Raw genomic sequence first — 18,115 nt, forward strand, 5'->3', positions numbered from 1 at the left:
CTTTTCCATCTTTTCCCTTATCAGTTTGCTTCCTTCACACATCTAAACTCCTACTCCATCACTTTCTTCCAGGAAGAATGCACCCCCTTCCTCGTCCTTTCCCCACTCCCCTTGTTTCCAGCACCTTCCACACAAAGCACAGGCACAGCACAGAGATAAAAGGCCAAGGCCACAAGGGAAGAGAAAGAGCCACAAGAGTGGTGAGCTCCAGGAGTTCCTTCTCTTCCTGCTTTGCTCCCTTGTGTGAAGGGAGGTGGAAGGGAGGGAAGGTGATGAGGGAGTTTCTACTTGATCTCCCTGAGTGTTTCTTCTTTAAACACGAAGCCCAAAATGAAGAACCTGTTTGCAAAAGGGAGCTGGAGAAGTGCAAAGGAAGGTCTGAACTGCCAACACCCCCAGCCCTGCTCACTCCCAGGGCAGGGGGATGTCTGGCTGCAGGCTCTGCTCAGAGGGAACTGCCCTGCACACAGATGCTGCATTCTCAGCCAGAGATCTTCAGAACTGAACATCTTTATTTAATCTTTCCTCCTACCAAAGGCAAAGAGCACTGATGCCTTTAATAACCTCACATCCCACACAGGTTTAATTAACACCTGCTATCCCTGCTGAGAGGAAGAAACTAAAAAGTCCAGGAAACTCCTTAAAAGCTCTGTGTGCTTGAGTTCTCTTCAAACTCACTAGCATTTGTACCTTTAAGTACCTATACACTGAATACCTTGATCTTGCACAAGTGACTGAATCTTGCCTTTGCCAGAGTTTGCCTTTACATACAATTATTTGCTTAACTGGAGTGCTGCAACACTTAATCAGGAGTTCAGAAGCTTCAGCTGAAAGGAATGGCAGACAGATGCTTATCATTAGACTCGGCTACCTGGTGAAACCTGGCACTTGCTATTCAGGGAAGCCAGCAGGACAAGTACCTCGTTCTTGTCAGGTAGCAATTCAAAACAGATATTGAATTCAGTGAATAGAGGTGAAAAAGCACAGCTTGTAGATAGCACAGACCCATTGGTTTATAGAGACTGCCTAGAGCAGTCTCTGCTGCAAACTGCATGAGAATAATTATTGGAAGATAGATAAAATGAGGTGATAATTCTCTCATTAGGATGTGTTAAAGGAGATAGCTGCACTGTGGCTCCCACTACAAAAGCCAAGCGATCTTTATCCTATTTAACCAGCTGTGAATCAGTACTAATTTAAGCAGGAATATATTTCTAAATGTATGCATTTTTAGACACTCTAAGGCAAGCCTTAATCATTATCTTTTTAGTGCTCAGTGCTTTTGCATTTCTTTTAAGGTATCCTGGAAAATCTGCTTTGATTAAAGTTTAGCCTCTCCCCTCTGCCATGCTCTGCTACCTATTGTGAAGACAGTGACTTAAATCCAATGTGCCAGCATGACACAGGGGATAGCAATCAAAATCACATCCCTCAGGAGAGCTACTCAAGGAGAACCATCCAAAGCAACCCTGTGCCCCCGACTGCCAGTCTGAGCAAGTGCAAGGCCAAGTGACACCTCTGAGCTCAGGAGAGAGTCAGAGGGTACCCAGCACTTCACTGCCATCCCACCTCTACTGCCAGCTGAGAATAACAGAATAAGAAAAACAAAGGGGGATTAGTTAGCAACTAGTGTGTTTGGATACCTGGCTCCTCCTTTGGCTTGGATTTTCAAACCCACCCCCTCACACACACACCAGTCCCATTCTCTGTTACCTCGGGGGAATACTCCAGGGTCCATGAAAGTTGCCATGCTGAAGTTTGCCAGTACAAACAAGAACACGAGCCCATTGTACACTGGGATGGCTGGGGAGATGGCTTTTGTCAACCAGGGGCACCTGTGGAGAAGAAAAGTTTTGGGTCAGGGCTCTTTCAGCTGTACCACGGAGTTCTGCCCGCTCACCATCATCTCCCCTCGGGCCTCCCCACGGCCATGCAGCAAGGCTGGATCTGCAATGGAACAGAAATTCCCACAGAGCCACTTCCAGTGATCACTGCAACACCCTCTGTAAAGCTGCTTTGTTCCAGAGCACAGAAAGCTGTGAACCATTGTTCGCAGGGCTCACAGGCCTTATATAAATAAGGAATAACATAGGACCAAGTATGTCTTTGAAAAAAGACCCCTGACTTTCTCCTCAGATTTCCACCTGCCTTGCCAGGCAGGGACTCCTCCAAAGCTCCCAAGCAGCCACTCAGCAGCAATGCCTTACTGCCATTAGCACAAATCCTCACTGGCCAATGTCTTCTGGATGGTATTTTGCCTGAATTACATCCACAGTTGGACCTGGTTGTCTGCCAGGCTGAGGGCTGCGGAAAGAAGGAAAAAACAACAACAGACAAGCAGCCTTCTTCCAGATCTAATTCTCACTGGGCCTGCTACTGAGAGGCTGTTCTGAACAGCTGAGAACGGCATTGTTGACCTTGAAGGGACACTGTTAAACATGCTCTTGTGGCCACTGGTAGAAGGGCACCACACTTTCTTCTCCCATTTCTTGGTGAGCAGTAAGGGAAAAGATTGTTTTGTGCTCCCCTCCTCTTTGTAGCCGGGCTTAACACTGCTGCAAACTGCCTTCAAAAGGACCTTTCCCTGTGTGTGCTTCAATCAGCTCCACCTGCAGTGAGGAAAAGATGGACAAGTCCTACTCAGGGTGAATGAACTGTAAAGCCAAGAGTAAGAAACCTCTGTGGCCAGGGCCAAACCTCCAGGCTGACTAGGGCAGAAGGACAAACCAAATCAGCTGAAGACAGCTTGACACCACCAGGTACCCTAAGACCCTTCCATGCCCCAGAGGTGGAACTTCAACAAGCAGCGAGTCCTGCTGACCTGAGTCCTGCTGACCTGAGTCCTGCTGACCTGCTGCCACGCTCAGTTTGCCTCAGAGCAGCTGCCAGTGACTGCAAACCAAAGCAAGGCAGAAGTTCCTCCCTTGCCAGGGAATGTGCTGCAGTGACCTTGCCAGGCACTGTCACTAACAACAGTTTCTGCCACATCCTTTGGAGGAGAGCAAAATAAATCCTTAAGTAAGCGGTTATAGAATCAATTCTACTCAGGGAAGGGTTCTTCCCTCTAAATTATAGTAAAATTAGATTCAGTAATGGGCATGACTGACTTAATTTCTTCCCTTGAAGAAGCTGCCTACACAGAGAAAGATTATGAAGTTCCCCATTGCTTGTCAAGCATGGAGGAGAGATTTCCTTGGCAGCAGAGTCACATAAGTTGGCAAACTAAAGGACAGGAAACCCTTTCTTACAGACAACTAGTTACTCTGAATGAGATTATAACAAGAGAGGCTGTCTCAGATGATTAATGCAAGCATTTGTTAACATTCTCCTTTGTGATTTACTTTGTCATGTTCACAACAAATATATCAAAATATTAAGAAAAACTTTAGCCATAAGCTAAACTGAACAGCTCATTTAATGGCTGAACAGTGTATCTGAAAAGACTTCATGGAAGTTGAAATACAGGATAGAGTGAGTCACTGTACATACTAGCCACAAGGTCAGCTCACAATCCTTCCATCTCTTCTTCCCAGAATCTTTATGCAGCATCACAGACTACATAAAATTAGATGGAACAAAAGGGGCCTCATTTGTGAACTAGACTGGCCAATAAAAACAGATGTGGAGATCAAGTCCTGGCTTGTAACTGTAAAAAGGTCTGAAAAAGAAAATAAAACTGATACTAGGATTCACAAAAATGATGCATCCTCTCCACTAATGCACACACAGTTTTAGGCAAAATAACAGAAACTCTAATCCAAGGCTAGCAGGTTGTTTTATCACTAATCCGTTATGTAAATCTGGATTCTGCCCCTCTGCCTCAAGAAAGAATCTGCAGAAATGTTTGAGTGGGACCTGCAGTGAGTTTCTTTTTACTTTGTGCATATCCCTTCTTCAGGAGATCTTCCAGCAGCAATTATGCCTATCCATGGGACAAATCCAGCTGAACTTTTCATTTGCTTTTTCCTAACAGAAGTTGCTGTGAATTTAGATAAACAACACACAGGATCCAAAGTTTTTTTTGGTTGGTGAGCCCAAAACAGTTATTTTATATATATATGTGTGTGTCTCCTACTCCAAGTTAGTTTGGATCCTTCACTTGAACCAGAAGACCTGAAGGGTAATGTTGCTACTGTTCAGGTACAAGCCATGCTACATCAGGAACTGCTCAGCAGAGGAACTTCCCTTGGCTTTGTTTACCTTGGAAACTCAGGGCCAGCACAGGGCAATCCCAGAGATAATTAGGGATCTCAAATTCTTCTCAAGGAAGTACACAATTACACAGGCAGCATCTCCCTCATAATTATACTTCTCTTACATAGAGTGACTCTGTTCATAAGTCAGAGGAGAGTAATTCAGGGTGACAGATTTAATCTCATTTATCCTATTTGCTCCTGAAACCCTATCCTAATAAAACGGAAAGTTAAAAAGATTAACAAATAGGATCACACAACTTGCTGGGTGTCAGAGAGACTTAGCATGATCAGCTGCCTTCCTCTGCTAAATTAAACAACAAATAATCCTTTCTGCTCTTTTGCTTGGTGCTTTGTAGCAAGACATGTTTGTGTCTTGTAATTATAGTTCACCTATAATTAAGTAACTGAATAGGACAGTTCCCTTGAATCCTGCTCTAAATTAAGATTGGTGTTTTTCATTAAAACCTTACACATGCTTAGAGAGGCAGCAGGCCACAGAGGATGGAGTCTGGGATTTCAACAACCAGGTTTTAGTCTTGGCTCTGACATGGGCTTGCAGAGGAACCAAAATCCATCTGCTTCCCCCCCCAGCCCAGTTACACATTTTGCAAATGAGACCAAACTACTGCCCCTTGCCTTTCTTGAAGCTGCTTGTGCAGTGCCCAGAGAAGATGTGGGAACCTCAAGACTACAGACGGGCATCCAAGCTTTGGATACTTATCCACACCTAATAAGAAGAACCCAAGGATTGTCTAACTGGCTGCTCAGCTCACACATCCTCCCCTCACCTCAAACAGATGACAGATGTGCAACAAAACAATTCATTTCTGCACAAATCACAAGGCATGGGGTTATAACATGGAAAAGAAAGCATCTCTTAATTCAACTTCTTCCATCATTACAGTGGTAAAACAGTAAAGTGAAATAATTGCTTCAGTGCATGCAAGGAGAAGCAGCTCAGTGAAGTACACACTAATTAGATAAGAGGGGTCAACAAGCAAACATAATTTGACTAAGCAAGAGTACTGATTTCCCTGGAAACTTTAGGACAATGTCCATAAGTCTGCAGCAGCCTGTCCTGGCTTGATTCCTCTCCAGGAGTTTCTGGCCAAACCCTGACTATTAAGAACATGTGAGTACTGTAAAACCCATGTAAACAGTTCCTGAACATCTGACCAAAGGTTTAACATTTCTAATCTCAACCCCAGACCCAGCAACCCTGGGAGCTGGCCCTGGGCTGCTCAAAAGCTGCCCTGCCCTGTCAGGCCCAGCAGTCAGGATGGCTGGGAGGGACAGTACAGGAGAGACAGGCACAGAGGGCAGAGTCCTCCTCACCCAGCACGAGACAACAGGACCAGAAATGACAGGGCTGACTCTGAACACCCACACTGGAGAGGAATTTGGAATTAGATGCCAACATTGCACCTAAAGGCCATTCCACCAGCGTGTATGTGGGACAGAGAAGGTGCCAGACAGCATCCTGAAGGCTCTACATGGCCCAGTCTGCAGCACGGAGCAGGGAAGGGCAGAGCTCTTTTAGTCTTCAGCAGTGCAAATCTAACACATTTCTCACATTTCCCAATCTGGGTGAGATTTTTCCATTTATATGCTCTTTCCTACCCTGAAATCACAGAAAAGTACCTTTCTGGAATAGTAACAGAAGGGGGAAAAAAATTGCTCATTTTTCCATTTTTTGTCACCACCAAAGATAGCTTGGAGATTACTGTACATCCAAAAATACTTTCCAAGGTGCTGAGACATCTGTAGGTTTAACAAGGCATCACTGGAAACAGTCAGGAGAGAATTTATCTGAGTGCCATAACCAATGGGAAGCAGAACAGCAGGTCTTGTGAGAGTAGCAGGAGGTTCTGGATAGCCAAGTCCTTTGCTCAGCTCTGCACATCAGATTTTGATAAATGAACTAATTTCTGCAGCACATCTTACTCACTGGCAAGACTGCAGATAATATATCGTTGCCATAGCATTCCACTGTCACTGTGAGCACAGCACCACTGAGAGAAAGTGATACCAAGGAAAAGGATAACAAATACAAACGTTACCAAAAAATGGGGGAAGGACAAATAAACACAGGAAAATTTATCCCTGAAAAGCAGTAAATTGTGAGAGCTGAGTGCTCCATGGAGCAGCTCATGCTGGCCATAAATGGGAGCTATCAAAACATCCACCCTGAGTTTTCAGGTGCAATTATTCATCACTCAAAATGCCCAGCTCTTTACTTGCACCTCCCATGGAAGGCATTCATTGCACACTGACTGTGAGGGATAGACAGGCTGGATTTTAGAGGACACAACAACGTGTTTGTATCAGGGGAAGGATGATGCTCACATCAGAAGCAGGTCTTCACAGCACTTCCAGTGTCTGATGGGCACGAGTAGTGTCACCCAGAGCAGCAGTAAATGCCCCAGTGCCCTGGGGAAGGAGCTGATGGCCAGTACAGGTAAGTCAGAGCAGATTCTAAGTGCAGGTACACAGAGGCAGTGCAAAGATCCACAGACAAACCCCCTTGGTTTCCTTTCTCAGCCCTGGACTTTGCAAAGCCTGGGAGAGGCAAGGCCAAGCGTAGTGCAGGGCTTCTCAGCCAAGCACCAACCCTTTATCAGCACCATGCTGAGCAGCTGGAAGTGAACCCCACTCCTTCAGCAGCTGAAAAGAGAGCTGAGGGTATGGGTGGTCATTGGGTCACGACAGAACAGGAGGGCAGTGAGGAGTCACTGCAAAACAACCCCAGCAGGAGAGACACCAGTTGCCCTGTCACATCGAGAGGTTTAAATCCATTTGGTTGGAAAAAGAAGGAACTGCTGCCCAGTGAAATTCCTTTGCAGTTCTGTCTGTGTATGGCTGGCCACCAGCATCACTGTGCTGCAACAGCTGAATGACTTCCCAGCCACAGAAACCTCGCTGAATTACCTCCAAAGGATGCTGTATGAACCAATAATTCCTCACCCAGCGGAGCTGTCAGTGCCTGTGGCTGCACTGCCCTGTCTGTGCTCCCATGTGCACCACTTCCAGCAACAGTCACAGTCCAGCTGCCCAGCCTGGTGGTGGCCAGGGAGGCCAAAGGATACTTCACAGCATCTGAAAGGGATACAAACACACTGCACAGCTGAGCTTCTCTGAGCATTTTCGAAGACACCATGTGGAATGAGGACTCGTGCTTCTAATGTACAAACATCAGAACTATTAAATTAATGCCACATCTACTGCAGCAGTGCCAGAGACAGCCCCTCATCCCGAGTCCCCCAGAGTCCCATCTGAGTAACAAGGAACACAGGTTATTTGGTCACCACTAGTGACCCTTGTGACCTTCCAGACCTCTCAGTAATCTGTAACACAAGTTTTTGTTGGACAGATGGAATTGCATTTGCCAGATTCCAAGATGGGAAAAAAGCACAGGATAGCTCCTCCCTGCCTGAGGGCTGTTCTCCTGTTTTCCCTGTTGCCTCCATCCTTGTCAATGCATGCATGAATCAGCAATGCAGCTGAGGTGAGCTGCTCCCACAGAGCTGCTTTTTAAAACAAGGTCAAATTATCAGCACAGACACACTTGAGGTGATCCCAGCTCCTGGCACAGAAGGATCTGCACACTTTGCTCACTGTATTCCCCAACCACATCCTGGTAGAACACATCCAGTACACACCCAGTGCCTGAACTCATGAGATAGTGGTGCAGTGGAAGCAAGGCAGCTCATTTTAAGTATGTGGTGATGAGAGAGAGAAACAGGTAAAGAAATATTATGAGATAAGGAGGGGGGTGGTGCCATCAGTGAAAAGATACAGTTTATATTATCCTTGTTGTAAAGTTAATTTGATTTTTTAGATATTCCTTTTCCACATGAGCTCAGTAGAAAGAAATTAAATTTCACAGGATACCATCCCTTTACAGCTCCTGGAGCAATTACCTAATTTAAAGACAGCATCTATTTGATTAAGTTACGTGCCACTTAAATTACCAATGAGCCCATATGCATTAGAAATGTCCAGTTTGAGCTCTGAACTTTGTGATGGTGTCCTTGGTGGGTTAGAAGAGAATGGGGTAACAAAGATGCAGGGAGAAAGCAGAAAAGCAGGGGACACCAGCAGAGACAGCCCAGCAGTCTGAGCTCAGCCCTGGGCAGCCCGGGTGTCAGGGCCCCTGTCAGGGGCTGCTTCAGGGAGCAAGTTGCCTTGTTAGAATTCTGCACTGCAACAGAGCTGCAGGGGCTGCCTGCAGTAGTGGAAACCTCTCCTCAGAGGATCTTACCTCTCTGCCACACGTGCCACTCGCTCCATGCTGGCAGTGAGCAGCCAGAAGGACAGGAGGGACCATCCAGCGGCAGGGGAGGTCTGACACTGCCCCCACAACTCCGGTGCTGGGGAGGGCACACCCCACACCCCGCTGGCTCTGCCAGCTGCTCTTTGCAGTGCTGGGGCACAGAGAGACCCGTCCAGAGGAGGGGAAGCAAAATCCTGAGAGGCTGGTGACAGCAGTGACATTTCTGCCACGACTGGAGAGTGCTGTTCAGGAAAGTTACAACTAATTGAGACCAGAGGTTCTTGCAGACTTGTCTGGATCATGTATTGCCTGGAAACAATACCTGTCTGTGGCCTGAATAACACGCTTCAGAGCTGCTGCACGAGCTCTTTTATCTCCGCAGTAGCTTGCTTGTCCAGGGAAAGGAAGCCAGTTCTAATCTGAACTCTCTTGTTTGAAGATTTCTAGACACATGGTGCAGCAAAATTACTGCAGTTATTGCAAGGTTTCCCCATGTGAAGCAAAAAGATTAGGGACTTCATATTTTATAGAAGAGAGGAACGGAACAGAGATAGAGGTACCTCTATTGCAAATAGATACAGAAGATAGGGTAGAAAGTGTAAACATTCTCACATATCAAGTATTGGAGCAAATATATAATAATAAGCCAAAATCCTCTCTTAGAATCCCATCTTTAATTTCCCTCTGGAATATCCTCCTGACAGGGTTTGACAGAAACCTGAACTGGGAGCATGACATTCATATACCTTATTTCTCACTACACTGTGGAAGAACATTTGCATAGCTGGTATAAAGGGGCCTAACATATTAAGACTTTAAGCAGGGAATAAAAAAATCAAAACTACTTTTGCTGATTTAAGAAAATAAAAATATAAGAGACCCTCATGTTTCAACATGTAAAACAAACTCTGCACTTGGAAAGAACATGCTCCTGTGGCCACCTGCTTTGGGACATTTTACCCCTTCTCAAGCCACCAGCTGGTACCAGTCACCTCTGAAGACAGGACACCAGAGGACAATCACCAGTGATTCAGCCTATTTTGGCAACACCTTTAATCATAAACTGGAACAGACCTAACAACTATGGCCAAAGTAACAAATAAGAACAGGACACGTCACCCAGTTCAGCCTCCTGCTATCACACCCCACGAGCACCAGCTCAGCTGGCCGGGCACTGCCCTCAAACCCAGCAATATTTTAGACCCCACCTCTCTTCTCTGCAGGAGGGATGTTCAGCAACAGCCAAGCAGAACGGGGTGCTCCCAAACAGGCTCCCAGGCTGTTTCTGCTGGAGGACTGGGACTGTTTTGGGGCACAAAGACACAGCTGAAAAGTCCTCATTTCTTCCAGCAGAGGGTAGTGGGACACACAAGCCAGCAAACCAACATAGCAAGCAAGAGACAGATGCAGTTCCAACAAAACCAAGGGTGCAAAACCACAATGGCACAGCCTGGTGGGAATGTTACAAAACTGAACCCTGCCCTCTGTTTGCATTGGCCAAATGAGGAAACATCAAACCCAGCTCGTTCTCATCATCTCCACCCTTCCCCAGGAACAACACCAGCTTCATTCCCCTTTCTCATTTGGGGAAGGGACACCCCCGGGCAGCTGCAGGGGCAGAACAGCCTTTTTATGAACATCCATACCAGAAATCTGTCTTGGAACTGGTCTCCTTTCCTTGAGTCTCCCAGACTTTCAGGCTCGGTTTCCTCTTCTCTCTCTCCCCTCGTCCTGTTGCTAAATTAAATGCCTGAGCAGTAACATCCCCCTCCTCCTGCAGCAGAGGAACACCTGGCAATGGCTGCTGTCATTTGGCCATGCCAAGGCATCCTCAGGTGCCTCCACGGCTCTGGAAGCCCTTGGACACACCCCTGGGCAGATGTCCCAGGCTCAGAGGCAAAGGAGACTCGTGGCTGTTCCCATGCACTCCCTCAACAAACACCCAGAAGGTCACTGAGGTAACAGCACAGTCACAGCTTTCTCAAACTATTAAATGACTGTTACCCCCTGGCTTAGATCAAGCATTTCCAATTGTATCAGCACAAACCATGTCCCAGGACTGCCCTGTCTGCACGTCAACGACTGCAACATCTCTGCTCTCATCTAACAGGATTAGGGCAGGCTGCTGGAGACAGCTTCTCCTGCAGGGAAAATCTTATTACAGAACCTATCAAAAACCCAAAGGCTTTTGGGGAGCAATAAAAACCTAAACCAACCCACAGTGACTGTCACAGTAACAGGGATTGTTTTTATTTAAATGATGAAACACAGCATCACCATCCTGGGTCTGTCAGCTTGGACAAAATATTTGTGCTGGTGCACAGGTATTCAATTCAGGTTGACAGAAAACAAAATTACTTTGCTTAGAAAACATCCTAAGAGATGATAGCATCTTAATTACAGAGACAGGGAAATGGGATTCAGCCTGGTACACAGGTTTGCTTCTTGGCAATTCCCCTCCAAAGTGCACAAGGCGAAGATGTGCCAGCAGCCATGGGGGCAGGGGGAGTTTCACTGCTTTACCTGTGTATTATTTACTGTATCCCCAAACCCACAACTCCTGAAGGCAGAAGAGCAGCTTGCTCACACACTGCAGTGGACACAGGGGAGCTGGTTTCCTACTAATACCTCACTGTTCACTAAAAGCCTATGGGTTTTGTCCTTTTGGGGTGTGGTTAATTTTTTGCAAGAACCACAGAGTACCCAGAAAACACACAATTATGCACTGGGCCCGATGAACTAAAAATCTTCTGACTCTGTGGCCATAATTCAGGCACATAAACCAGTTACAGTTACCTGAGATGCATTAACAAAGCTCAATACTCCCAAGCCCAAATGGGACAATTAGCAGCTCCTGTGCCAAAATAGAAGACTATGGAAATGACATTTGTGTCACCATCTGCTAACGAAATGCAACAGGCAAAGCAATTCAGGGAAGGAAAAGAAAAGGAAAATAAAAAAAGAAACAGTTTCCTGATGAAACTCGTTCCCATTTCCAAGAATGAAAGCGAATATTCAGCTTAAACATTACACTTTCCAGATTCCCAGCTGGGACCAGAGTGAGGAGCGTTAAGCATCTGATGATTTAACTGCTGAGAAATTTCCAGGCCAAATTTTCAAGCGAGAGGTTTGGATACAGATCTGAACTGTGGGATGTTGTGTCTGTGGAGTTCTGCCGTTCCTTCCAATGGCAATAGCTGGCATTAGTGTGTGCCCTTTTTAAATACCCAGTTGCTCCTGAACTTTGTTAAAACTCCCAATTCATGCTTTTCCCTCTTGATTTAATTTAAAGAGTAGAGACCATCATTCTGCTTTTCAGAAAAAAGAAAAAAAATTTACTTCTTGCTGAACAGCTGTAACAGTGTAATGAAAATAATTTACCCTTCAGCTTTCCTAAATGAACCCCTTATCTCTCCTGGCCTTTCCCCTGAATATTTGCTGAAAATCATATGCCACAAGCAAACTAGTTTTGGCTTATACTAGGAAACTTCCTAAACTCTGGGGTACTCTACTTTCCTTTACATTCCTCTTCACCAGCAGACAAGTCTACCATCGTGGCTAGGGGAAGTGTCCACACACCACAGAGAGGAAAAGAGCCTCTGACATTGCTTATTCCTCAGGCATGAGTGACACACTCATTTTATCAGCTCTTCAACATTTGCTCTTCAACATTAAACATAGATATCAGCAGGTTTTGTTTTTTTTACAATCAATCAAGTCATTGACAAGTTAACAAATCTGTTTGCTTTTCATAGTGCTTTGCTTTGATTTTTTGTAATTAAACAAAAGATTGTTTGGATCCTGCCTTTTCCCTCAAAATGGAGCACTGCCAATACAGGCAGTTTAACTCTGTCTTTACTTTCTAAAGTCTCACCTTCTCTCTTCTCCTTCCCCATGACAGCTCAAGGCAAACCACAGTCCCTGGGACATCTGAAGGTTGTGGTCTGAATGCATCCCTTCCTGCCATGAACAGAAGCAACCAGCTTTGCTGAATTAATAAATATTTAAGACTTGTTAGTATTTCTGAATTGCAAAACTCCATGCTTGCAAAGGCTATAGAGAACACAGCCCTCCTTCAAAAGGTTATTAAAAAGAAAATAAAAGCTCCATGTTAGTTGTCTTAAGTGTGCAAGACAAGAGGACACATCTGCCTTGTGCCTTTAGTAACTAACACACAGAAGCTCCTTTAGTATTCCTTGCTTCTCTTGCATTCACAGAACCATGGCTTAGCTTCCCAGGGACTTTTTGTTAATGTTGGAATAAAAAAGGCTAGAGATAATTATATGGTTATGCTAAAGATACAGTAAACACGGCCAGCAAGAAAATGCAAGTATCCTCATTCTGAACAGTAACAGATGCCAAGACAGCAGAACCCTGCCTTCTACTGGAAATGTTTTCAATTATTCACAGTTTGTGCCAGCAAGACAAGGCAGGGGTTAAAGTGAATTCAGAACCTCTTCAAGAGATGCAGAAAAAGCAGAGTGCCCAGAGTGTGCTCCCACAGGCTCTGTCCCACCCTCCCCACGGGCTGAGGCATCTGTGCAGTTCAACCATTTCAGCAAAGCTGCGCCTTCCTAAAACCCAGTCTGGGTGTGCATTTCTGGCAGAAGGGCTGCCTGGGCAGCGCTGGGGAGGAGCAGCCAAGGAGAAACAGATTCCCTTTCCACCAGGATTTTGTTTCCTGCGTGTTTGACTGGATTCCTAACACCCGCCTTTGCAAACACACGGCTGTTCAAATGACACTGAATCTTGTGTGGCTCATTTACCACAGCACAACCGGGGACAAAGAAGAGAACTTAAAGGGCTCAGCTCCCTCCAAACAGGAAGAAAGCCTGTGGTGACAGGCTGGAGAATGTGTGATTTGTTTTTCCCCCAGCCCACGATGCACACACCCCACACAAGCTCGGGAAAGTCCAGCAGAACCCTCACACAAGCCCACAGTTGTCTGCAAGAGAGTCAAACCCCCAGCTCCCCCTCCCCGAGTTAGGAGCACAAAGCACGAAGAGCAGAACCTCTCTGGAACATCTCTCCTGCAAATTGTTGTAATTTCCCATCTGTCTCCAGCTCAGATGACTTTGCCAGGTCCACAGGGGACAATTTCCAGCATTCATTTTGGATTAAGGGTTCCTCAGCTGTGACTCCAGAGCAGAGGAAATGCCCTGCTCTGCCTGGCACAGCCGTGCCCAGGGGACAGGGCCAGCCCGAGGGGCTGTGCTGGGGGTCCTGAGCAACCCAGAGCCCAGCAGTGACTACCTGAGCTCAAATTTTAGGAACCAATGCCTCTGTCAAGTTGATTTGCAGACTGATAAAAATTGTGAAAGATTTGTTGGATACCCTCCATTGGAAAGTACATGGTTTGTTCAGGCTTTTTTTTTTTTTAACTAGTAAAGTTGTTGGCTGAACAATCCAACTCTTTTTTTTTCCACTACTGAAATCTATTGTTTGTCATTTGCTTTTGGGTTGAAAATGACTTCTAACACCACACCTTGCTTTGTGTGCAACCAATATTATAGTCAGTTGTGTTTGGCTTCTCACCTAGTTTACTGCAGTGGGACTCCACAGACGTTCACGAAAGACAAACAGGCAAAATAAGAACTGCATCCCCTGGATTGAAAAAGGTTTGCAGAAAGGGCACATTCATTTGCTCATTATTTCTCTGGCAACTTCTGAATTTTGGAAATTTCTGGACTTTTCAGTAGGCACAAATTCTTTTTTTCTAGTGACTTGAAAGGCATGTTTTAAATTTGTCTTTTATGACAATGCTTTCTATATACTCAGTGAAAGCCAACCCTACAATGCTGTGTTCCTTTACCTGCCTCTTCATTACTAGTTCCCTCTGTCCCATTTCAGCCAATCAGTTGGGGCTGAGTTGCCTCCAGCGCTGTGGGAACTGTCCCGTATCACACCACTCCGGAGTGGAGGCCAGGCTGGGAGAGTCACCTTGCACTGCTTTGCTCCTGAAGCATCCCCTGCCTGCAGAGGAGCTGCACCCTCACACGTGGGGGCTGCCAGCCAGCACTGGGTAATTAACTGCAGGCTGGGAGAAAATTGGAATTAGCACAGCCAAGCCTAACATCGATCTACCAGGGCAGTGCAAATCTGCAATGCAGATGCAGAAGCCTATTTACTCAGTTCACTTCAGTATTTTAATTGCAATAACTGAAGCAGCTCTACCAGTTTGTTGCTCAGCACCTTCCACCCTGTGTCAGACTCTGCATAACTGACCTTAATTCTTGGTCCCTGGGTGGTCTGTGTGTTGAAACTGGTGTTTGAAACAGTGACAGTGCTCGTGCCTGCAGTGTCTGCAGACTGCTGAGAGTCACACACAGCAACTAAATAAGCATAAAGAAACACAGTGCTGTGGGTGTTATGATGCTTTAGTGCTCCCTCATCCCCCACCACTACAGCTGTGGGAGAGGAAAGTGGTTTCGAGGAAAGACACATGTCAGCTCCCAGACAGTCCCAGTTCTGCTCTGTCTTAACGTGGCTGAGAACTGCAGCCCCTCAAACCTTTGGCAACCACCAGCTGCAACTCCACTGTGTCAGGCTCCAGGTCCATTCCCTATTTACTTTTAAGCCAATTATAATGTGGGCTTTGCAATTTATTGATAATATAAAACAGACTAATAGACCAACATTTTCACCTAACACACAGGAAGATCATTTTTCCTGTGTATAAGTGCATCCCTTCCTTCTGATCAAAGATCTGACAGGAACAGGACTGCAGTGCCAAGTACAGGAATCAAGGAACTACCTGCCAGCACAGCTGGAACTGAGCACCAGCCTTGACTCTGGCAAAAAGGGCAGACAGAAGCCTCAAATCTTTGCCTTCTAGAGAAGATGGCCAGCAACACTGTCCCAGCACCTTGCTGTACCAGAGGGCCCCTTCCACCCAGCAGCAGGCAGAGAGGAAAGCTGGACTTCTGCAGCTCTTCCTACAACATCCAACTGCATCAGGGAGTGAAGCAGTTAAACACTGCTCCATGCCAGCTGATAAATTCTGGTCAGAAACCAAGTAAGCATTTCGACAAAGGTTTGATCAGAGCTGCCTGGGGGCCTGGCAAGATGCAGGAAACTTGTGTGACCCACTTACACTGCTGATCAGAAGCCTTTCCCTACCAGAAGGTGGGACAGAGCATGAGAACAGCCAGTGAAATCTGAGGGGAAAGCTCTCCACAGAAATATCCTGCAGTTCATTGTCTCCAACTTTCAGTACCATCACCAGGTAGTATCCCAACTCTTCTGGGCTTTTGACTACCAAGAATACTAAAGCTTCTTCATGCGATTCCTCTCACTTTTGCTTTGAACTTGTTTCCTGTAATGGAGCTTTTTTGCAACTCTGAAAGACTTTGCATACTAATAATGTATTATGCACAGGAATATTCCCTGTGCATAAAGAATTTACATACTATGCAGCAAGACTCTTTTATAATTGTTCACTTTTGACCAGAAAGAAGGCTCAGAAAGAAGCCCCTGATGGCGCATAAGTGGCAGTGATGGTAAAAGAGGAGTGAAGTGCTGCAGCCATGAAAGAGAAAAATACTGCTGTTGGATCATGAAGTAGATGCTTGGAACATATGTCAAGGCCAGATCCAAACAGCCAATTGTTGCTGTTATCTACTTAATCTTCTGTTGTGTGGAAAAGGGAGTTAGGAAATTCTTTTCAGCCAACGCCGACTGTCTAAGCCAATGCCCAAGGCAAAAAGTGCTCTAAACAATAAGGCATTTTGTTTAACTCTGCAATAAATACTAAGTTTGCAAAGACAGATGTTTGGTTGCAGTCTCCCCCCCTTCCATTTCCAGTCAATGTTTCATATTTACATAAATGCATAACCGTCCATAGTCCCCCCACCCCCAAGTCTCAGCCCCTCGAGAGAGCAGGCACAGGGATGGAAAGAGGGGCTTAGGGCTTAGAAGTTTAATCCTTGAAACAAAAGGTTAGGCCACTTCCTTGAGAGTTGCCACATGGTGTTTATTTGAAAAAGTGACATTTGTGGATTTCTACTTCACAAGATTATCACTCACAGAACACTTTCATTGAACAAGGATCTCCAGCAGAAGAAAGAATTGACAAGAGCAGCTCCTGTAAAACATGGGAAGTAGGAACAACCACAAGTCAGGGCTGCATTCTTTAACCTCTGCTTTCAGGGGAACCCAACCTTGACAAACTACAGCCAGCATCTGTCTGTACCATGAAGTGGTCCCTGATCTTTCAGCAGCTGTATTACTCATACAGTAGATTAACATTATTGTTTGCCCTACCTATTGATCGTGAAAAGCTAATAAACACAACTTTGGCTGGAAAAGGTACGTGCAAATCTGTGCCTTTAAACTGAAGATATCAGTAAAACGAGTCAATCCAAACCCAGAAATTTTAATTTAAAGGGACATTACACTGAAGGTACACTTACCTTCCTCTGTGCACAATAAAGTTCTATCATCTGTCTCTGGCAGCACAGACCATTTGGAACATAATATTCATAGGTTACAATATAGACTGTGGAAAGACAGAAGTCTATTAATTTAAGTTTTAAAATGTTTAATAACCATCAAAGTGCAGGGTTCTGGAAGCTGACAACTCTTTGCCAAGCAGAGAGTTATCCATTCTTGCACTCACACCAAACTCTGCTAAACTTTCTGTTCCAAGGCCACCAGAGTTCCTTGAATGAAGATGAAAGGCAGATATAGGAGCAGACAGACCAAACCTCTCCACCATAAGCATTCCCACCCATGACCAGATTTGTGCTCGATGGCACAGAACACCATGGATGGTCACATAGTCATTGCTGAAAACTCTGAGGATAAAGAAATTTTGAATCTAACATCATCCTCCTGGGAAAAAAATAAATTCTTTTTTTTCCTATATTCAATGCAAGGCACAATCTCTTGTGTTCAGTGGGATGAGCACAAATCTTTAACGTGCTTTGGGTCTACCACCATTTCCTTTTACAAGATAACTTGCATATGGACACACTAAGGCTAAAATAAATACATCCCAACGAAAGCACAGACCATTTCTGGACTGGATGTAGAGCAGGAGAGCTCAGGCATCCACCATGCTACTGAACCTTCAGCTGTGTGAGATGTTGAAGGAAGGAAGGCAGGTGAGCCCCAGCTCAGCTCTCACAGCCAGGAGCAGGTGCCTCCTCTCCCCTCACCCTTCCCCAGCACAGGCCCAGTCACGGACACGAGGGTGTGTTCCCAGTCTGCTTTCCTGGGAGTCTCCAGGGCTGCACACGGAGCCAAGGGTTCGCTCAGCTATCACCACAGCCAGGGGGCTCAGACATGCTCGCCAGCCCTTCTGCAACCAGTGTTGCTGTTTTACAGCATGTCATGCTTGGTGCTATTGAAAGGAAAAGCCAATAAAAGGAAAAATTAATCTGGTGATTAACACAACACTTCGGATTGCTGGCTGCTGGCGCTGGCACCGAGCCACCTTCTCCGAGGACAGAATAGAACCTGTCTGCTGTCTCCACCAACAAAAGGATTTGTACAAAATAAGGCTCTCTTGCTATGAATGATGAAAACGAGTAGCTTGGCAAAGGGACCTGGCCAACCATCAATTCCAGCTTTGTTCTACCCCAGCTTACAGCTGACATTGTCCAGTTCCAGACTGAGATGATCCTGCTCTTACAGAATTCCTGCA

General features: G+C 45.7%; 1 protein-coding gene across 6 annotated transcripts in view; it reads right to left on the bottom strand.

Moving 5' to 3' along the window:
* ZDHHC8 (zinc finger DHHC-type containing 8) overlaps positions 1 to 18,115 on the bottom strand; it is a 108,182-nt gene that overhangs the window by 24,032 nt on the left and 66,035 nt on the right. For 5 of the 6 annotated variants that reach the window (XR_001921099.1, XR_001921098.1, XM_018076227.2 and 2 more), the window contains one exon: positions 1,714 to 1,835. Coding sequence is in view for 4 of the 6 variants with exons in the window: in XM_018076226.2 (XP_017931715.1) it covers positions 1,714 to 1,835 (122 nt within the window). In the remaining 2 variants the exon portion in view is untranslated. Of the gene's footprint in view, positions 1 to 1,713; positions 1,836 to 3,489; positions 3,558 to 18,115 lie in introns of those variants that run through there. The other variant, XM_018076228.2, reaches the window with a different exon arrangement.

The sequence above is a fragment of the Manacus vitellinus genome, unplaced genomic scaffold, assembly GCF_001715985.3.
Source record: "Manacus vitellinus isolate BGI_N305 unplaced genomic scaffold, ASM171598v3 scaffold_31_pilon, whole genome shotgun sequence".
Lineage (NCBI taxonomy): Eukaryota > Metazoa > Chordata > Aves > Passeriformes > Pipridae > Manacus > Manacus vitellinus.